Source organism: Dendropsophus ebraccatus, chromosome 15 (assembly GCF_027789765.1).
Source record: "Dendropsophus ebraccatus isolate aDenEbr1 chromosome 15, aDenEbr1.pat, whole genome shotgun sequence".
NCBI lineage: Eukaryota > Metazoa > Chordata > Amphibia > Anura > Hylidae > Dendropsophus > Dendropsophus ebraccatus.
In genome coordinates, this window is record NC_091468.1 from 29,590,308 (window position 1) to 29,612,635 (window position 22,328).

The 22,328-nt window shown below is 40.8% G+C and overlaps 2 protein-coding genes and 1 long non-coding RNA gene across 3 annotated transcripts in view; 2 read left to right on the top strand and 1 right to left on the bottom strand.

Annotated features, from left to right (window-relative positions):
* Nucleotides 1-1,570: 1,570 nt before the first annotated feature.
* LOC138774438 (uncharacterized) lies at nucleotides 1,571-19,725 on the top strand. The gene is made up of 3 exons (XR_011360313.1): nucleotides 1,571-1,653; nucleotides 3,404-3,449; nucleotides 19,565-19,725. It is a non-coding gene; the product is annotated as an uncharacterized lncRNA (long non-coding RNA).
* Nucleotides 5,348-19,756, bottom strand: LOC138774437 (CCAAT/enhancer-binding protein zeta-like). The gene is made up of 12 exons (XM_069955301.1): nucleotides 19,606-19,756; nucleotides 18,422-18,510; nucleotides 16,950-17,003; nucleotides 16,054-16,156; nucleotides 13,904-13,963; nucleotides 12,696-12,762; nucleotides 11,341-11,441; nucleotides 7,735-7,792; nucleotides 6,921-7,114; nucleotides 6,227-6,288; nucleotides 6,061-6,142; nucleotides 5,348-5,733 (listed from the first exon to the last, which is right to left on the bottom strand). Exons 2-12 carry the CDS (start codon nucleotides 18,479-18,481, stop codon nucleotides 5,609-5,611), a joined length of 966 nt encoding a protein of 321 aa, XP_069811402.1. The 5' UTR covers nucleotides 18,482-18,510; nucleotides 19,606-19,756; the 3' UTR covers nucleotides 5,348-5,608.
* Nucleotides 19,757-21,062: 1,306 nt separating this feature from the next.
* The window catches only part of NDUFAF7 (NADH:ubiquinone oxidoreductase complex assembly factor 7), a 39,353-nt gene continuing 38,087 nt past the window's right edge, over nucleotides 21,063-22,328 (top strand). Inside the window, exons 1-2 of the mRNA XM_069954553.1 lie at nucleotides 21,063-21,182; nucleotides 21,470-21,580. Of these exons, the coding sequence (XP_069810654.1) occupies nucleotides 21,063-21,182; nucleotides 21,470-21,580 (231 nt within the window). The remainder of the gene's footprint in view (nucleotides 21,183-21,469; nucleotides 21,581-22,328) is intronic.

Below are 22,328 nucleotides of genomic sequence, written 5' to 3' on the forward strand. Positions count from 1 at the left end.
GCTCGCAGGGGCGAATTTACCCCATATGTTGTGATGCCAATGGGTCTTAGGGAAAACAAATTAACATAATAATTTTAGCTTTGTGTGTTACATGTAAGAGAACACTGGGTCACTTACACACTGCACTAAATAAAGGGTTAAAGAGGACCTGTCACCTCCGTGCCGGGGTGACAGGCTCCCGACCCCCTGTTAGATCCCCCTATACTCATGTGATCCCGCCGGGTCCCACTTCAGCGCCCGAAGCCCGGCGCGCGCGCTGAGAGATGAGTCTGACTCTCCTGTCAGCCCGCGTGCCGGGCTTTGGGAGCTGATATCTCCGTGACCCGACCGGCTCAGGAAGCAGGACCCGGCGGGATCACGTGAGTATAGGGGGATCTAACGGGGTCGGGAGCCTGTTACCCCGGCACGGGGGGGGTGACAGGTGTTCTTTAAGCAAAAGGTAGTCTGCTCCTGCACCTATGTATATAACCATGAGGCTCCTAATATGCTTTTATAGTTAAATACAGTGGATGGACAGAACAAGCAGACATTGGCTTTCTCCTCTGACAGTCACTATTGTGGCTGCACGCAGGATTCTGCCTCTGGCCACAAGAGAATTTTTTTTTTTGCCACATCACCGAGTATATATATATGGGAGGGGGCCCCATAGTTTTTTTGCTATGGGGCCCCATGAATCCTAGCTACGCCCCTGTCTTTACTTGTAAAAGTTTCAGTGCAATACAAAAGATATACAGTGGGGAACTGCTCACAGGTGCTAGTGCAAAAATAATAACTCTTGAGGTACACTTTAAGTAGAGGTGAAGAAAGTAGAGAAAGACATGGTGTAGCGAGGGTAGTGTAGGGGTTGTGTAGAGTCCCTGGTCTAATAAGTGCAGTACTCTGGTAGGATTTTAGTGTATATACTTGAAAGAAGAACTACTTGTACATACATACATATATATATATATATATATATATATATATATATATATATGGTTTTGCATATATGACCACTTTTTGCCCCACCAGCTCAGAGACCGCCAGGTAGGGTAGTACAAGTCCTAGGTCTCTGTCTCTAGGTTGAGCTCCCTTTAAAGATTCCCCCAAATAGTCAGTAAGTCGGCACTTAGCAGCTTTGTCTTACTAGGGATCAGTCCCTCTTCTTTCATTTCCTGACGTTTAAGAAGGATCCCAGGTGTGGATAAGGGTTTATTCAGCTAACAATTACCCCACCTCTAAGGGCTTAGCACTGCATAATGGTTGTCTGAGTACAGATCTGAACTCACCCAGGCGAAAACTAGACTACACTGAAAACAGGACCCCCTATAAGGCTGTGTTACAGGGAGAGAGGAGAATAGTGTCTGCACCTGTGATTGGTCAACATATAACAGATCTAATCCTTTACATACTACAGACTTCTGGTGGCTGGAGCAGAAAATCCCAGCTCAAAGCTATTGGTGTGACACCTGACACAGTTCTTTCCTGACAGGCGGTAAATAAGTTATTGACCCCTGTACTGGGACAACACAAGAGATGCTGCGATCGCACTGATTGCAGCATCTATAGAGTTAACTGCTGTGATCCGGGCTTGGTCTGAGTCTCAGCAGTTGTGGTGGGTGCCCACAGGTTAAGGCAGCAACTGCGTCTTCATCAGGAAGATCAGCTTCATGACAGGTAACATTTAGGCCATGTTCACACAACGTAAAATATGGCCATAAAACAATGTGCTTCCTTGAAGCCAGAGGGAAATTGGCCAACAGTGCACAAATCGTATAGAATAACAGCCATAATTGCTGAACATGCTCTTTAAATTCAAGCTGTTTTTTCAAAATATGTTTTATTTGTGCTTAAAATTGTAGTCGTAGTAAGTTTTTGTGTGTGAACCTAGCCTTAGCTTGTACGTAATAAAATAGATTTGTTACAATAAAGCTATACAAAATCCCATTAGGTTGCGTCATGCAATGAGTAAAATAAATGACAAATATTTAACCAGAAAGTGATGGCCAAAACAAAGAGCACTGTTTCATCTAAAACCTGAAAATTCAGGTTTTGAAGGCAGCTATTCTAGTCCAAATCACACATGCGGGTGTCTAGTAAGCAAACGTCCTGTTGTAAAAAAAAAAAAAATGTACTAGTGCAGGGAACAAAGTGTAACTGTCATTTAAATGTCACTTTGCTGAAATCAAGTGATTTCAAGAAACTTTGTAATAGGTTTTATTAAGCAAAAAAGAGTTGCCTTCTGTATTAAAAAAAAAAACAGGTTTTCTATGTCCATCATGGTCTATGGGGGGGGGGGAGGGGTTGAGGGAGGTGAGTGAGGAGAAAAAGCAGCCCTGTACAGCACAACATCCTGCAATCTTACCTCGCCAAGCTCCCAGACCAGCACTCAGAAGTCTGACCTGTGTGGTCAAACAGTCTCCAAACTGCATGGGCTGCTTGTGTGCTCTTCCTGCTCACTCAGTGTGTGTGTGTGTGTGTGTGTGTGTGTGGTGGTGGGGGGGGGCAAAGGGAGCCTTATTACAGTTTCTTAAAATTGCTGTAGTATTGGTTTCTGCAAAAATATTTTAATGGAAAGTTACACTTTAACTTACTTGCTTTTGCTACCACTGTCCTCTTAAAGCCAATGCCAACACATGGCGCTTCTTGTATTTTAGGCAGCACATGTATTGTCCACTCAGCCAATTAGCGTCCACAGCTGGCTATGCAACTGGAGGCTATGGCTGTTTCTATGTCATGGGTCTCCAAACTGCGGCCCTCCAGCTGTTGCAAAACTACAACGCCCATCATGCCTGGACAGCTAAAGCTTTGGATTTGGCTGTCCAGGCATGATGGGAAATGTAGTTTTGCAACAGCTGGCGGGCCACAGTTTGGAGACCCATGTTCTATGTTATCCAGGACTCTCTAGAGAGTTCCTGTCTCGGCCAGAGATGTCAGCAGAGAGCACTGTGTTAGGGTGGGTTCACACTATGGAATTCTTGTGGATAAACTCCGCGGTATTCCGCCGGCTGTACGCGCTCACAGACACGCGCCTTTCCGCCGGCTCCATAGATGGAAGGCAGCCATCAATGGAGCCAGGTCCCGATGTGGATTGTTATCCTTATCCCAGGGATGTATCAACTATGCGGATAAGCCTCCTGATGAACTCCTTGAGATGTACCCGCTAAGGAGGGAAACGCGTAGAGGCGTAAGACGGTCTTGTGATAGGGTCACAATTGCTCACCACATGGTGATGTGATCTCTATCTGCATTGCCCTAATGTGAATTAATTTTTCAATGGCCTTGTGTTTTGGGACAGGGACAGACTAGGGATAGTCTGGTCATAATTACGGGATGACTAGGGCTTTTTCCCATGAATCAAGGTTCTTTTAATTTTTGGTGTGCAGTAATCAATGTGACTCAATGTGGGATTTTTTTTGTTTCCCAGACTTTCACTGAATAAGGGGTGGATTGACCTTGGAAACTTCAGAACCGTAAGTTGTACTGTCCCAGTCATTACTCTGCCTTATCTATAACTGTTGCCATTGAATGATATGTGGCAGAGGTCTCTAATTTATGTTGTATGTTTTCAATGAAGTATTAAAAGTTATGTTTTAGATTGATACACGCCAGTAATTTTTGCAGTGGTATAATGAGTGGTATAAGTAACAAATATTTACCAGAAGGTGATGACCAAAACAAAGAGCACTATTCCATCCAAAACCTGAAAATTCAGGTTTTGAAGTTGGATGCAGCTTTAAGGCCGCCTGGAAAACATGAATATATACATGTATCCATGTTTTTCTGGACTCCCTAAGGCTGTTTCCATTTCTGTGCGCCCGCATCCTAATTCACCTTTGAACACAATGGAGCGTGCAACCAGAGCCACACACTCCATTGTGTGAACTGACATGTCTGTGCGGCCACTATTCAATGAATAGCGGCTGCACAAAACTGACATGTCAGTTTTTCATGCGGCCAGTTGGAATCCCGGCTAGAGGGTATGCTGTGTGTATACACTCCGGGCGGGATTCCATTCATTAACATACAACGTATTTCCTGCATAAATCACGGCCTATTATCTGTCTGATCAGGCAGATTCCTGCAAAGAATATAATCAGCCAAGAATCGGATTATTGGCTGATTGTTGTCTGTCAGCAGGTTTAAAAATCATTGGCCGCCAACCATGCATGTTTTCATGTAATTGGAGACAAGCGGTCGGATCGCTTGTCACTTCACAAACATCTCAGAAGTGCCAGCAGCGGCTGCGGAAGAAGCCAGAAGGATGGAAGGAAGCCAGGTAGCGGGGAGCTGATCCCACTGTCTGCAAGGCCTCCCAGGCTTCAATTGCTTCAGCAGCTCTCCAGTAGGCTGAAGCAATTGAATGCTAACGGGAAGAATCAAGGGCATAACTTGATTTCATGGGATAACCCCTTCATGTCTAAGCCAATGTCAGCCTTATTACCCAAATAGTTTTCTATATGCTTTTTTTTTTTCCGTTCACACAGCCATAGGGACAAGTTGTATGTTTAGGGGATCATTTAGGCCCATAATGGCGAATCTGTGACAAGCGTGTCAGCACTGACAAACGTAGTCATAGTCGCTGATACGCAGCCGCATACAGAAAAGCATGTGGCTGCATGCAAGCTCCAAAACAACCCCGCAGCCTTACAGTGCGGCCTGACCCCACCACGTATGCCCCGCCCCACAAACCGCCCGAGCGCAGCTACTGTGACGTCATCCGGGGAGGGTCAGGTAGGGTCGTATGTATGTGGAAGGGTCAGGTAGGGTAGTGGGGGTGTAGTTACTTCACACAATTATGTTTTGGTTTATTAAGTAGTTTTATATTACAATTACATATTTTTGTTATTTAAACTATAAATATCACAAAATTATGGTGTTTTTTCTCAGTGACACACCATCCGAGTTAGACTCGTTTTTTTTGCCAAATGCTGACACACCACGCTCAAAAGGTTGCTCATCACTGATAGGCGGATGGTAACATGTAACTTTTTCTTTTGTAGGAAAGCTTAAAATTTTTACATTTTATTGTATACTTTCAGGCAGATTAACAAAACACCACAATTCTCCCATTACATTTTTTTATTACTATTTTTACAGTGTTCTCTGTGCAAGATAAAAACTGTCCGGTTGTTATGGATGTGGAGATACCGAATATGTATAATATATGTATAAACATATTTATAAAAGGTTTTTATTAAAACCAATGAAGAGGAATTCATGGGTTCTGGTGGTGAATGGTATAGACACATATACATTGACAGGCCTGGGGGCCTTCAGAGGGTCCCAGGCTGCCATGGAAAACAGTGATTAGCCCCCGGGCATTACTACTGTACATGATGAATTCATTCCTAAGCAGATAGCAGGATAATAAAATAATAATTCCTTTATTTATATAGCGTCAACTTATTCCACAGGGTTTCCAAATGAACATTTTAGCTGGAACAGAAGATGAAGGCTGCTACAAGGGTTATCCAGAAGGAAATCATTTAATGGACATGAGCGGCAAAATGACACCCAGGGGTGCTGCTGTTTCTGGAAGTAACTCTGGAGAACCTCTATTTTTTCACAATACATAAAATGGTTTTTGAAATATACAACAAATACTGGAAACATAATCGAATATTATTTCTTATTTCTGCCTTTTTTTATTAATTTTTGTGTGCGTGAATTTCCTTTTTTTCTTGATGATATTTCGGGCATCTTTGTTGTGAACCCAGTTGTCCCGTTCTGCCTCCCACTTGAGCTGCTTTATACCTAGAGATACAACATGGTCAATAGAGGTAGAACTAAAAATTCCAGCATTAAGCTCAAGCTTTTTTTTTTTTTTTTTTTTTATTTAATAGGAAACAACATTTCTGATACAAGTAACACTGACAATACTAAAATGAACTTTGATATTCTATAGATGTCTGCTAGTTTATTCTTACAATCAATAAGGGTACGATCATGTGTTGGGAATATGCTGCAGGTCTTCCAATAGTTTCTGCATCAATATCAGCAGTGGAAAACTTGCACCATATCCTGTGGATAGCGGACCTTAAAAGTGATACGGTCATCAATTTATCGTATCAATTTACTTACTTGCATTTTCCTTATTTGACACAGCATTTATTCCAACGTTGTCAAATTTAGAACCAGTGTTGTCATCCAACATATCGCCAAACTGCAACAAAAACATGCAACATTATATATCAACAAATTTCATAGACTCAATGAATGTCTAATAGTAATTTACAAGATTCCATACCTCCTCTGCGGCAGCTAACATGTCATCATCTTTCAAGTGTCTCTTTTTTCCTTTTTTAACATCTGTGTAAATAAAAAAAATAAAGTAAAATATATATAGTGTGTGTGTGTGTGTGTGTGTGTGTGTGTGTGTGTGTGTGTGTGTGTGTGTATATACACACACACACACACACACGCTAAGAAAAAAAATGTATATATGAATGAATAAATAAGAAATATATGTATAATTTATACATACTTTTGCCCTTAAGCAGAGTCGTATTTACCACTAGGCACCCTCGGTCCAGGGCCTAGGGCAGCACTTTGGGGGGGGGATTTCAATGTGGAAATTTGTTAATGTTTTTTGCCATGAAAAATATGACCCCATGAAGCCATGTTAAAAACCATGTAAAACGTGATTCAGACATCACTGCTTGAGAAAGGCTACACTATGAGCAGACATGTTGCACTGGTGTGGTTAAAGAGTGTCTTCATTTAGGAAGTGCTCCACCGTGTTGCTTGGTGATTCAGACAATGTTTCTACATGTAGAGAAATGCATGTGGCCGAAATTCCTCTCCTATTTCTTCCCCTGTAGTCATGTGCTGTTACCAGGATTATTGGCCATACACCTATTGGTTACCACATGAGGGCCTCTATGTGTTTCAGCTGCATGTGGTGACGTACAGTAAATGTGGGATGTATCTGTAAAAGTTACCTTGTTCTGCATCAGATGTTTCAGAAGTGTCCATAAAAACTCCCCCAGATTCATCATCAAAGTCTTCTTCACACATACTTCCCAACGAAATTTCTTCATCATCGTCAGCAGCAGCAGCATCATCATCACCCCAATCAGAATCAGAATCTTCAATTTCAGATTTTTTGGTAGATTTATCAGCTGGCTTTACGTTCCTAAAATATAAAATAAAAAAACTGTTACCACAGTATCAATAACTAAGAGACACAGCAACAGCTGGAAGCGTTATGTCCACCTTAGAACACAAGTTAGAATTTTATTAATCTAAACCAGTGCTTCTCAAACTGAGGCACCCCCTAGTTGCTGGGGAGGCAGTTTTCACATAAGTGACTAAAACTGCACAGTCCTTACCCAGACTGCATCAGTCTCTGCTTTAGGGAACATAATTGACTCATTTTGTACTTATGATATGTTATACAGAGATTAGGAGACTGAGTAATAGTTTTTATATTAGCATTGACGTCCACCATATACATTGGCTCATTTTGTACCTATTTTAGGTTATAGAGATTAGGAGACTGAGCAATAGTTCTTATATTTGCATAGACGTCCACCATATATAGTGAGGCCCGGCATCCTTTTGGTCAGTATGGTGAGGCATCATTTTGTCTTTTGAGTGACGCTCCAGTAAAAAAAAGTTTGAGAAGTAATGGGAGAATGGAGATTTTTAAGTAGAATTTACAAATCTATATAAAACCTTCTGATACCAGCTGATTTAAAAACTATTTTTTTCACCTTTTTTCTTAAGATTCTCTTAAGAAAATATTTCACCTACCCAGCAAAATCCAGATCATCGTTCACGCCCGTGTAAAAACTGTCAGCTTCCATCGTATCTATAACACAACAAAAAGAAATACAGAAATTAAGACATCAGGCAGCGCTCTTCATTGTACATTAAATCAGTACATTGGAGGGATATACTACATAACATACTGCAGTCTCCCAACACGTTTTGAACTCCATATTTGTTGGATTATAATATGCACCCGTGTATAGGACGCACCCCGGATAAGATTTAGAAATAGAAAATGGGGGAAGTAGAATTTATACTTCTTATTCTAAGGAAGTGGAGAGGTCAATAGCGAACAGTGTTTAAAGGGGGTTTCCAGCCTTAGGAAATCAAGAAAATCATGGCCACCATCTTCCAGAGAGCACAGTTTAGGTGTAGTTTTTAATTAGGCTCCATTCACTTAAGTGGAACAGTTTATTTATTTTTTTAATTTAGTTACCTTCATGTATTGCACTTTTTCCAGTGCATCTCACAATAGTTTTTTTTTAAATTAAAATCAGCAGGCCACTATTATATTTTAGCAGGCCTTTTAAAGGGGTTATCCAGTGCTACAAAAACATGGCCACTTTTCCCCCTACTGTTGTCTCCAGTTCAGGTGCAGTTTGCAATTAAGCTCCATTTACTTCAATGGAACTGAGTTTCAAAACCCCACCCAAACTGGAGACAACAGTAGGGGGAAAGTGTCCATGTTTTTGTAGCAATGGATAACCCCTTTAATTATTTATATTTACTTTATAGACAAATATATTTTAATCATATACATAATACATATAATTTGTATAAACATTTTATAACCTTATACTTTTACACCTCCCATTTGAAGCAAATGGATTCTATGAATATTCCTGATGGCCATGCAATGTAGTCACGTAAACATTCCTCCCCAATTCTCCCACTGCCCGCTATAGGTCCTGGCCCTGTGAGGGTTAACAGCTCCTGATGCGAGTCAGGTGACGTCAGGGGAAGTGATGTCATGGAGCTGCTGCTGCTCTCAGAGCACTTTGCAGTGAGGAGGTAAGTTGCTGGCACATTGCTACATGTGGTTTACAACTGATCTAGCTCACAGCATTTTTGTTATCTTTTGCTATAGCTGATTTGACCTTTAGAAAAGGAGTTATGTATGTGTATTGAGGCTGGTTAACTGGTTTTATTTTTGGACATCTAGTATTTTATAGCCGTTTACACTTTGACATGTTATAACTGACCTGATATTAACCGATATTAACTGCGTCAGTTGTTCCAATTTGAGCCATGGTCATCAGCAATGTGCCATGCATTTTGGTTCAGTGTTGCATGATAGATTTTATTATTCGCTTTACGTAATTTCTTATTTATATAGAGGATGTTTTTCTGCTCGAGTGGAACTGTGAATTTCTTAAGTAATTTATGTTATAGTATATAGGAGCTTGATAAAGGTGTCAGTACGACACCGAAACGCGTCGTTTATTTTTAAGCCTAGTGTGAATAACCGTCCAAGAGAGACACTCGTAAGGTCCTTAAGAGTTTTTTTGGGTGTCCTGCGCCGTGGCTGTATGTATGGTCCAAAGGTCAATTCCAAACTGCTGTCTCTGGGAGAAAGTGGCTAGGTTTTTTCCAACACTGGCAAATCCCTTTAAGGGAGTTGGTGACAGGAGAAGTACCTATCAATGACTGGTATAATAGTTTCCTTCATCCTCTTGGATCAGCAATCTTGTCAGTCTGATCAGTATTATTGGTGCTCTGACTGAGGCAATGGTATGTAATGGCATAGCAATGATCAGTATATGCAATCTCATGATTACATATTTAACCCCTTAAGGTCAAAGTCAATTTTCGTTTTAGCACTTTTGCTTTTTCCACTTTGTTTAAAAGGCCATAGCACTTGCATTTTTTCACCGAGAGACCCATATGAGCGCTTATTTTTTGCAAAACCAATTGTACTTTGCAATGACAGACATTATTTTTCCATAAAATGTGCTGTGAAACTGGAAAAAAATTTGCGCTGTCAAATTGAAAAAAAAAAACAAAAAAACTATTTGTTTGGATTTCGGGGAGTTTTGCATTTACGCCATTCGACCTGGGGTAAAACTGACTTGTTGTGCATGTTCCTCAAGTCGTTACGATTACAACGATATGTAACATGTATAACTTTTCTTTTATCTGATGACTTTTAAAAAATTCGAACCATTGTTAACAATTATATGTTCCTTAAAATCGCTCTATTCCCATGCTAATAGCACTTTTATGCTTTGGTCAATGGGGCTGTGTGAGGTGTCATTTTTTGCGCCATGATGTGTTCTTTCTATCGGTACCTTGATTGCGCATATGCGACTTTTTGATCACTTTTTATTACATTTTTTCTGGATTTGATGCGACCAAAAATGCACAATTTTGCACTTTGGAATATTTTGCACCGTTACACCGTTTACCGTGCGAGATCAGGAATGTGATAATTTAATAGTTCGGTCGATTACGTGCGCGGCGATACTAAATATGTTTATTTATTTATATTTATAAAATGGGAAAAGGAGGGTGATTTGGACTTTTATTATGGGTGGGGATTTTTTTTTTTATTAAGAAACACTTTTACTTTTGTTTTTTTTTACTGTAACTAGAAGTCCCCCTGGGGGACTTGTATATACACAGCACTGATCTCTCAGAAATCAATGCTGTGTATATACACAGCAAAGATCCATTAGATCGGTGATACATTGCACTGGCCTGCTGCAGGCCACTGCAATGTATTGCCGAGCCGGGATCAGCGTCACTGCGACGCTGAGGCCTGGCACGGGCAGAAGAACGGATCTTGCCGGCGGGACCCCTCTCTGAACTCCCCCCGCGGCACCATGACGTACCAGGTACGTCATGGGTCGCTAAGGGGTTGTCTTATAAAGCCCACAAAAGTTTAAGTTACCCTCTTTCCTATTATACAACTAAAAATATGAAAAAAAAAACAAAACACATATCAAAGCGTGCGTAATTATCCGATTAAAATATAATATTTGTTTACATTTATCAAAGGGTGTAAAATATAGGCTGGTGTAAACTGTCCACAGCAATCATTCGCAGCCACTCGTTCATTTTATCATAGCTAAAAGTGGAGCTGTGATTGGTTACTATGGGCAGTTTACACGAGTGTATATTTTACAGAACTGCGAAAACAAGAAGGGGTGGCACCAAGATTGCTTATTTTTTGAAATTATACATCAGGAAAAAAAAAATTATAGAAAGCTACTATAGATCATGGTGCAAAGAATTAGCCTCCAATCAGCTTTGTAGGTAGAAAAATAAAAGTTATGGCTCTTAAAAATAGTGAAGGAGAAAGCTGCTTCATTGTGACCTGGACATCTGTGCATCAATGACTTTAGGTCATACAGGGGTTAAAGGGACCAAGAAGTTAGGTCCCCATTAGGTTCCCTGGGGTAAATACTGGCCACAAGATGCAGGGATTTCATGCTAAAAAAAATTGGTTCTTAAAATCTAAAAGATCCGGTAGTTGAGATGCTATAGCAGGGAGATCTGCAGGCTACAGCTGAACTGTGACGGGCTTCAAAGAAAACCACTCTATTACAGGGGTTATTTGGATTTAGGAAACTTCACTTGCCCTCTTACCAAGAATTTTTTCAAACTCATTATCATCCACATCTTCCACGCTCTCTTCATCTTCCTTACGTTTATACTTCTGTTTTTCTGTAGACAACTTCTTGAAGTATCTAGGATTTAGATGAAGAATAACAGTCAATGGAAATCCTATAGGATACACGTCATATAAGGTCTTGCTGGCAGGACATATTAAAATAATTCTCTCCATCTGTGCAGTTATATGCAAACATCCACAATGCATTAGTATAGTAAAATGACAGTCATGGATGAGGCACAGCTTTGTAATCAAAGTAACTGCACTGTGGCTAAAGCAGACTACTATCACTACATAAATTAGCAGAGAGAAGGATCAACTTCACACATTAAAAGCCAACATTAGCACCGCCGTGAGCCCCATCTGTCCCGGCATTCAGCAGGCCCTAGTTATCGAACACTGATTAGATCAGTTACTGCATTGATCTCTATTGAGCAATCATGGCATTGCTCATAGAAGTACCCTTCAAATTAATGTAAAAACAAAAAGTTTTCATGAATAAAAAATCTCATCACATAATAAAATTTAAATCACCCCCCCTGTTCTATTTAAAAAAGCAAAAAAATAATTATAATATATATAGGTTTCCATTATGTCCTCCTGTAATATATATAAAGCTTTCCATCATGTCCTCTCATTCTTTTGTTTCTCCTGTAACATATATACAGATCCTCACTTCTTTCCTCCAGACTATACAGAATTTTTTTTAAGAGTAACTGTGATGTTTGTTAGTTTTTATTGCAGAAATAAAAAGTACAAGTGATAAAAAAAACACCACTGTAATAGGTTTTATTAGGCAAAAAAAGCCTCTTTCTGTACTTAAAAAGCAATTTCCCAGGCCCCCCACTTCCTATCTGTTCATTATCAGGCAAATCTGTCTTCATTATAGAGAAGCAAGTGAAGACGGGTTCTGCTGTGTCCATTATATCCTATGGAGGGCCGAGGGAGATGAGTGAGCAGGAAGAAGAGACATGAAAGTCAGCTGTAGACTGTCTGGGCATCTAAAATGCTGGATTCAGAGGTCAGTGCTTACTCACTCCTCTCAACCCCTCCCCGTAGAGCATAGTGTACACAGAAATCCTCCTTCTTCTAAAGTGAGGGGGAGGTAAAAAACAAACAAAAACAAAACAGTTTTTTGACAAGTATTTACCACGATAGAGTACAAAAGGAAACACTTTTGCTAAATAAAACCTATTACAGAGTTTCTTAAAATCGCTTGTACTACTGATCTTTATTGATTTCTGAAAAATGTAATGTAAATGACAGTTACACTTTAAGGTATTATGCCTCACACCCTCACCACATTTGTTACTTTTTAAATAAAATATACCTATGGAAGAAAATCTCATCAACTGGGATTTCACTCTCTTGTTTTTCAAGGAAGGTCGCGCTGTTCACTGTTCAAAAAAAAAAAAAAAAAAAAAATGTAATGAGAATAAATTCTAAATTTCACATTGTTAGCAACCCCTGTACAGACAGAGCATGTACACATCTAATATACACAGCATATCAGGTCTGTGAAATCGCTGGTCGTAATTCAAAAATGTTTTAGGGAACTATAACACTGATGGGATTAGCACTGGCCGTCATAGTCCTAGAAAATGTCTTTCATGCTATGTATTTTGGTATCGTTATGCCTCGTGTAAAACCAAAATGAGAAGATAGATGTACACTGTATTTATCTTTTATAAGATGTACTTTTTAGCAAGAAAATATATCTTACTAAAAAGCCCCCACGTCTTATATTTGTCAGTGACCCGACAGTGTGCATCGGATCCGCTGTGGATGCAGTGCCATTCATCCCTATGAGAGCACATACTCGCGGCGGGATTGAAATTCCGCTATGAGCATGTGAGTTAACCCTTCGCAGCCCGCCACAGAGAGCATACATTACCTGCTGGGCGCCGCGGCTGCATGTGAGGCTCCCGGCTCCGGTCCCGCTCAGCCAATCAGTGCTGCCGTGCACTGATTGGCTGAGCAGGACTGATGGGAGCCTCACATGCAGCCACAGCGCGCTCTCGACGGCGAGCGGTTAACTCACATACTCACAGCGGGATGTCAATCCCGCCACGAGTATGTGCTATCATAGAGATGAATGGCACTTGATCCACAGCCGATTTTAAATCCGCTGCGAATCCGGTACGTGTGAAGGGGCAGATCTTTTGGCAGCTTTTTGTTAAGGTACAGCAAGAAGGACTTCTTACACTGCAAAAACCCAGCAACGTTCATGTTTACATACATGGCATACAAAGAAGTGTCTACATGTTACTAGGCTTCTACAGCCTAGAGGGATACCTGAGGGCTTTATCCCCTAGCTTATACCTCAGCATTGGAGCAATGGATTGAAATAAGAGTTATATCTCCCGATTCCCACAGTCTTTACTTCAGACAGCAAAAAGCTGCAGACAGCTCCTCTATAAACTTGCTGTTTTAGTGATCTTGCTGCAAGTAGATCTTGCATAGTTTTATAAGAGGTAGTTTTTATTAAAAATAAATAAATAAAAATCAGCCAATACTTCATAGGCAAATGGTTCATACCTGGTTCTCTTTCTTGGTACGACTTTTTCTTTTGGTGCATTAAATAGCCTCTGTTATTTTCTGTGTAAAAGAAACAAATGCAGAATATAACAAAAAAAAAAAAAAAAAAAAAAAAACACAATAAAAACAAAAAATATAATTGTTACCACAGTGACCTAAAGAATAAAGTTAACATATCAACTGTATTGTAACAAAAGAAAAAAAAACCAGCAAGGCTACATGGACATAACACAGAAAAAGTTAAGGCCACTATCATTCCCCCCTCCCCCCCCCGAGCCAGGAAGTGAAGAGCACCTCCGTTCACCCGGGTATAACTAATGACCAGAGTGGGTCTCAGCAGTGAACACATCTGTGACACTGTCATTTGAATTATCTTATGATGTAAAACGCATCAAAAATGTATTACCCCCCAAAAAGAGCCAGGTTCGATATAAAAACAGCCCCTGATCTTTAAAAGGGAAATTGTCAGCTCTAGATCATGCTCAGAGCTGAGCAGTCACAGCGGCTCTGTTGAGCCTCAGGGTGCATGCCTCTCCCACCCTTCACTGCCTTGACTGACTGACATACAGAGCTTGTAGGTATTAAATAAACCATGCACCTAAATCACTTATAGCAAGTAGGTGAAGAGGCATGTATCCTAAGGGTACTATTACACGGAGCGATAATCGGCCCGATTCGGCAGATTATCGCTGCGTGTACTAAAGACAATGATCAGCCAATGACCGTTGTCATCAGCTGATCGTTGATATAGGTTAGAACCTATAATTGTCGGGCGCCGACCGCGCACCGCTACGTGTAATAGCAGTGCGCGGGCGGCGACTGACTATCTACATTACCGATCCATGCTCCAGGGCTGCTGCTGCGGTCCGCTTCTCCCTGGGTCCCGTGCGCACTAGCTTCAACGCGGCCTGTCAGCTGACAGGCCGGGACCGCCACGGCCTGTGATTGGCTGAGTGGCCTGTCAGCTGACAGGCCACTCTGAAGCTAGAGTGAGCGGGACCCGGGGAGAAGCGGACCGCAGCAGCAGCCCTGGAGCGTGGATATGTAATGTATGCCATCTAAGCAAGGGCTGCAAGGACATCGGTAACTATGTCCTTGCAGCCCTTGTTAAACGATTATCGGGCCATGTAATAGGCCCAGTAAACGAGCGCCGATCTAGAATATTGGCGCTCATTTACAGTTGTTATCGTGCCCCTATTGGCCTGTCCAATAGTACACTAAGGCTATGTTCAAACAACGTATTTTTTTTATCATGGCCGTTCTTGCAATTTGCAACAATGGTGTGATTAATTAAAAAAATACTTTCAGTGGAAACTGAATAGGATCCTGGCCACATCCCAATTCAATAAAATTAAAGTTTATCTGCGTAGTGTGAAACCAGCCTAAAAGGGCAACACAACCCCCTTAACCCTTTAGCTCTGATCATGATCCAGAGCAGTTTCATTTTAGGGGGAAACAGTCTGCGTCCTGACCAATCACCTCAGAGACCAGTCATGTAAACAGAGTGATCACTGTGATGAACCCTCCCAGCATCACAAAAAGAAGAAGCAGCCAGCCAGGGATGCCAATTACATAAGCAGTCTTGGAAAGGAAGGGAGAGAAGAGTGAGCATGAGTTTTCTGGGTCTTTAGCAGAAAGCAGCAGCTCAGAATTGGGGGAAGGAGAGTGATAAGGTATTGAGATGTATGGAACAAATTATTAGTTTCCAGGAGAAGAGATGATTCAACATGCATTTTACCTGAGTGGAATACCCCTTTAAGTGGTTAAATACTATTATATTTTGACTTTTGGGTGTTTGGTAATTTTTTTCCCCCCAATATAATTTATTGAATTTTTTAGTACTATATGAACCAAAGTATATGTACAATGTAAATGATACCTACATATCAGTATCACATAAATAAAACAGAAAAATAGCAAACATAAGTATTTTCTATGGAAATGGGAAGCAAAAAAAACCAACAAAAAAACAAAATTTTTGCTCTGCAGGAATAAGGGAAAAGAAAAGGAACATCTACATCATGACAAAGTAGTAATTCTGAGTGCCCCTAGGGTGCCACTCACCTCCGCAGTATAGTACCAAGTAGTGTTACAAAACTGTTCAATAATAGACTCTCTTTCCTCCATTGACATATGCATGGTAATGTTACCTTTTATTTTCTGTTGCTTTGGATTACGATACACAAATCGGTCTAGAAACCTCATCAGTGTGAAGTCTTGCAGAGGATCACCGGTGTACTGCACAGAGTTGCCCTACAGCAAAAAAAGGGAAAAAAAAATAGATCACCAAGCTGTCTACTGCTCTGAGTTTTAGCCAATGTCATTTCAGCTATCCGCTTATAAGCATAATCTAATTTTTATTGTGTTCTTAGAAACGTGGATCTGTCTGTAAAGTAAAAGCACTAGGGGTTCTTATCCTGAATCAGGAGTAATCCACTGCCCCTGCGCTGGGATACAAGCTTTATGCAAATTAGGAGATCAAGCCCAGGGGGTGTTCCCTGAGCTGCAAAACCCTCTGACAGGCTGCTTAGTCAATCACTGACAGAGATGGGATAGCACCGCAGGCAGTAATTGGCTGAGCATCCTGTCACTGCACAGACAGGTTAGGAAGTCTCAGTGGCGGCAACACTTTGAGAGATAAGTATAATCTTTATTATTTTCTATACTCTTTCATCAGCCATCGACCACGCATCGCTTTGTGTAATAGTGATGCACGGTCAGCGGCGGATGATTTCTAAACTTACAGAAAGACCGATGATCTGCTCCTTGGCTATCTCTCTTACACAGGGTGATAGCTGCCCGACTGAGCAGATAATTAATCACCCTGTGTAATAGGACAAAGCGCTTTGTTCCTACTGTAAATTCGATCATCTCCAGATAAAACCCTAAGCTGAGACTTCCTGTTCTGTACCAATCATTTCCCAGCAGCGCCATTCTTTTTAATATAGATAGGAGTACAGTGACAGGGTGTATTCACCCACTGCAGTTACATATATATTTACCAACAGAGAAAAATGCAGGAAACATCTGTATACGTCATACATACCTCCAGTATGGTTTTTGCAAATAATGCAACTGATGGATGGAAGTGTTCAGAAAGCTGCAGTAAAAACAAAGTTAAAAGTTAACAAATGCACAAATATTACAATTGTAACGACATAAGTATTCTGTACGTTAATAGCTGTTTCCACACATTCCAAGAATTGGAGTGGTGTATTGTAAAATAGAGGGAAGTATAGGCAGCAGCTAAGGAGTGGTCTTTTGGCGCCGACGAGCTGATGGTGCAGGTTGGCTGGGACTTGCGGTGCTCCTCAGCCAGCGGTCACAATCACTGCTAGGTATGAGAGCTCCTGGTACAGAGGTTAGGTGGGCCGTGCTGACGTTAACGGTGTGAACACTTCCTGAGGCACAAAATTTACATTTCTTTTATGGAAAAGGGGTGTGGCTTACACTTTTCATGAGATGTTATTATTTATAGGTTTTAAAAACTTTTTTTTTTTTTTGGTACACTTAACACCTTCGTGACCCAATGTCATTGAGGTCCAGGTCATGAAGAAGCAATGTTCAACTCCTCTACTCAAGAGCCAAAATGCTTTTATTTTTCCATTCACGGGGCAGGTTGGGGTCATTTTTTGTCCCATGATCTATAGTTTTTACTGGTATCATATTGGTGTAATAGAAAGTTTTTGATTGCTTTTTATTAATTTACTTCTCTGATTTATAAAAAAAATTTTTTTAACCCAGCCTGTCAGGAAGTGTCAGGGAGTCTCCTGTATCAACAGACTTAAATGCATTGATTTGTATAAATTGCGATGTTAAAGGGGTTAATGGTAGACAACTGTGTGATCGTGGCTCACTGTCCTTATCCCATGCCCAGGGCATTGGCAGTAGGAACATATATAGCGGTATCGCTGTGAAGGGGTTAAATGTCCTTCAACTGAATGACAGCGATGGAAGTATCGACCTTCAGCTGCAGATGTTACAGATCGGCCTTGCGAGATCATGCTGCGGGGGTGCCAAATGGACTTCTATTAGGTTCAATACCTGTCATTTAGACATTTAAATTATGTGATTGCTATTGGTCGCAGCATTTAAATAGTTAAATAACTAAAACCAGTAGGATCGTGGGTGTCAGTCATTAGCAGTGGGATTCTGTTGCATTTAAAGGGGTTATCCACTTAGGCCACTTTCCCCCTACTGTTGTCTCCAGATTGGGTGGGGTTTTGAAACTCAGTTCCATTGAAGTAAATGGAGCTTAATTGCAAACCACACCTGAACTGGAGAAAACAGTAGGGGGAAAAGTGGCCATGTTTTTGTAGCGCTGGATAATCCCTTTAACAGGAGATGCCTGCTGTGTATGGAGTGAGCGGAGCTTCCTCAAGGTGGAACAGTCGAGAAGAGGTTAATATCCTCTGTGGTGGAATAAAATAAAATGTGACTCAAGTCCCAGAGCAAAAAAATAGCAAACAATACTGAACATAACTCAATTACAATAAAGACGAATGACTCAACGTTTACCTTTTTAAGTTCCCAAACACTCGTGTTATCAGCTCCACAGAATAAAGGATTCCTATTCATCAGATCATATTGGCTTGAATTCTTTAAACCTTTACATAAAAAAGAGGAATTTACTAAGCTACAATCACAAGTAATCATTGTCTAAATGAGGATATCTGGCCTTATCTGGATACCTTATGAATGTGATCCATTAGGATTTATTACAATACAAATTTTTTTTTTATGATAAATGAAAAGCTCTAACAGTAGAAGTATAGCGGTAATCAGCAATTGTGGTGACCAGTGACATCACAATGTGATCACTGATAAGGTAATTATGAAAGGAATTGTTGGGGGGGGGGGGGGGGGGTTTGATTCTGCAAATATTTTACCCATGCGGAATACACATTTTACATTATGCCAATGGCAAACATACCCTTGGGCATTTTTCCAAAGCCAAACTCACCATACAATAGTTTTCTGTTTTTTTTAGGAGGGGATTTTTTTTTTTTTTTTACTCTTGTAGCCTTCACTGGGGGACACAGAAGACCATGGGAATAGGTTGAGCAGGATATACCGGCCTGCTGGTACTGAGATAATCAAAAGAAGTCTAATAAGGATAAGAGTGTGAAACAAGAAAGAACACAACAAATAGGTGGGTGCCCTGTCCCCCAATGAAAACTACAAGGAGGATTTTATGGTGAGTAGTCTTCTCTCCACGTTTTCATTATGGGACACAGAAGCACACTATGTATGGGCGATGAAGCTGAGGGCAAATTGAAATGTGCAGCGGTACTCTACTCCTACCCTGGCGTAGATTATTTGCCTAGATTCACTAACAGAGCGAGCGATGATCATAATCAATGCTTGCTGTGGGAGCCGCTGCCACACTGTGTAATAGCTATGGGCAGCATCCTCCAGGGGACCCTGCTCTGCATATCGCTGTGCGGCATCGCGTGATCAGCACAGGGGATCGGAACCTGCAGATCCTGACACAAATATTGGTGGCAGCAGAAAGGCTCGTGTCACCTCTTACCGCTGCCACTCAATATCTATGTACATTTATTTTAATTAAATTATACTACAAAGTAATATACCTTTATGAAAGCAATGTAATAAAATAACATTTTGTTTAACTCATCTTTGTTTCTTTATTTTATTTAGTACCACCAAGGTCAATGGAGAAACAGAAGACGTCAATTTACCTTGAAGAGATTGTTGATGTACCCATGAACCAGAGGGAAGATTTTCTGATGCACCTATATTAGTATTAGCTTTACGCTTAGCAGCAGTGTCCTCCCCCTCTTCCTCCTCCTCCTCCTCATCATCAGGTAAGTCATGAAAATGTTCATCGTCATTTTCCTAAAATAGTAAAATAAAAACTAATAAAATCTAATAAGTTGAAAAATCTAATAAGTTGAAAATGTGCTAAAGTAATTCAATAGATAAACTAACATGTAGCTGTCATTTCAACCAACCTTTGCAGAAATCAATAGCACAAGCGATAAGAAACTAATAGGTTTTATTAGGCAAAAGAGCTTCCTTCTGTACTAACAAGCCCCCCCCCCCCCCCCCCCCCCCCAAAATGTTATCTGTTCATTATCAAGGCAAAGTCATCCATTATAACCAAAAGAGTGAGGAGGGGCTGAGGGGGATAAGTGAGCATGAAGAGGAGGGAACCAGCCCCTACAGTTTGAAGACTCAACAATCTTAGTGTTCTGTCGCAACGGACATGTGAATGTGGCTTTAGTCCCCCGGAGGTGGGATGGTTCAACATGAATTTTAACTGAGGGGAATATCCCTTTACAGAGTATCTGTCATTAAAGGGGAACTCCAGGTAGAGGTTAAAAAAAATGAAACTTCTGCAGAAGCACATAGCAATACTTACCTGTCTATCCCAGTTTTAAAACTACCAAAAATCCATTTGTTTGGGGGGGGGGGGGGGGGTTGCTCTGTATTGTGTTTCTGTCCTTCCTGGTTAGGCAGTTCCCAGAATGCAATGCTTTCCCTCAGCTGATCATCACAGTCCCCCCACCCATCACAATCAGTAAAATTAGTGCTGCACCTGCTTCTGGCCAGTCAGAGATGGTGGATCACTCAAGGGATTAGGGGATCCAGCCAAGCCTCCTGTGAGATCACGCCCTGCCCCCTGTCTGCATCATCAGCCTGTGCTCAGCAAACACACACAATGTGAGACAGAGGCATGGAAGATTTGTCTCCTAAGGGAGGATAGCAGAAGGAGCAGGAGACAATGTGGATTGGCACAGGGGCAATTTTTTTCACTTACTGGATTTCTATCAGCTACCAGTGTGGCAGAACAGCACAGGTACGGTAATACATTGTAAAGACACATCTGTATAACTTTTAATGTACTTTTAATAGAAACCAAGTTTTTTCTATCCGGAGTTCCCCTTTAAAAAAAGCTTTTAACATGTCAGAGACATGATCAGTAAAATTTGTGACTTCCTCCTGTTCCCGATCTGTGAGACAGAGAAGGCCCCAGAGACTAACACTCTAACGCCAGAAGACCACTAGGGATGGTGTTTTAACAGCATTTAAATGCTTAATTTGTCTTTGTGGCCAATCTGGCTGTATCGGCTAATAGCCACGATCCCTGGCTGCTGATAGCAGCTGGGAGTGGCTCAGTACAGTGTGGGGTCACATGGTGAGCCTTCTCTGTACCCGATGCGATGATGTACATTGGTCATTAATTGAGCCTTTCTTCACAGATGATTCCAATTGTCTGGTTCAGTGGGAGCCTAGCCAGGCACTGTGTTCTCTGGTACATAATTTTTTTTTTTTTTACTCATTTCTATATAATGGCACGTTTACACAGAGAGATTTATCTGACAGATTATTAAAGCCAAAGCCAGGAACAGACTGTAAACATAGAACAGGTCATAAAGGAATGACTGAGATTCCTCCTCTTTTCAAATCCATTCCTGGCTTTGGCTTCATAAATCTGTCAGATAAATCTCTCTATGTAAAGCACCATAAGCCTTTAATGTATCCTATTAATTGATTGTTAGTTTGTATAAAATTATTAACTAGTTTATGTCTTTTACATAGCTAATTGGAGTTTGGTGTATTAGTGAATGGATTGCTGGTGGAAAGTCAAAGTCTCTCAATTTAGTGGAACTAGGTCCTGGAAAAGGTAGCCTAATGGATGACATTTTGAGGGTAAGTATATTGTAGAGATCAGATGTATTTGTAAGTGCATTAGTGTATATGGAACATCTCTGACTATCAATATACAACAGTCCCTGAAAGGTGTAGTGGAACAATTTCCCTATTGTATTTTTTTTTTGTTAACGGACAAACATAATTGCATGCTTTAACTATTAACAGCCTACTTAAAGGGTTTAAAGGGAAACTAACAGCAGGTTACAAGTCTCTAACCTGCTGTTGTGTGCGGGGCATTGAGAATGAACGTAATTTTCTTACCTTCATCCTCGCGCCATTTTCAGGAAATTTTATTTAATTCACTATGTAAATAAGACGGTTTTGTGCACTGGGGGCAAAACTACCACCCTCAGTGCACCGATCTGCCCCAGCTAGTAACTCCCTCCTAACAATTACTGCAGAATGCCACCCCAATATTCGTGCAGCTGGGGTGGATTGCAATAGTACCACCCCCAGTGCACCAAAAGGCTTCATTTGAATAGGGAATTATTAAAGGGGAACGGTGGCTATTTTTTTACTCAACTTGCATCAAAATGTTATAAAGATTTGTGGTTTACTTCTGTTTCAATCCAGTCTTCCTTGCTAATAAGCAATGAAAGATTGGGGATTTGGGGGCATTTTTAAGTAGAAGTAAATTATAAATCTGTATTACTTTCCGGTACCAGTTGATTTGAAGGGGAAAAAAAACATTCTTTTTTGCTTTTCCCATTAAGTACAAATTTGAGGATCAACATATTGCTATGGG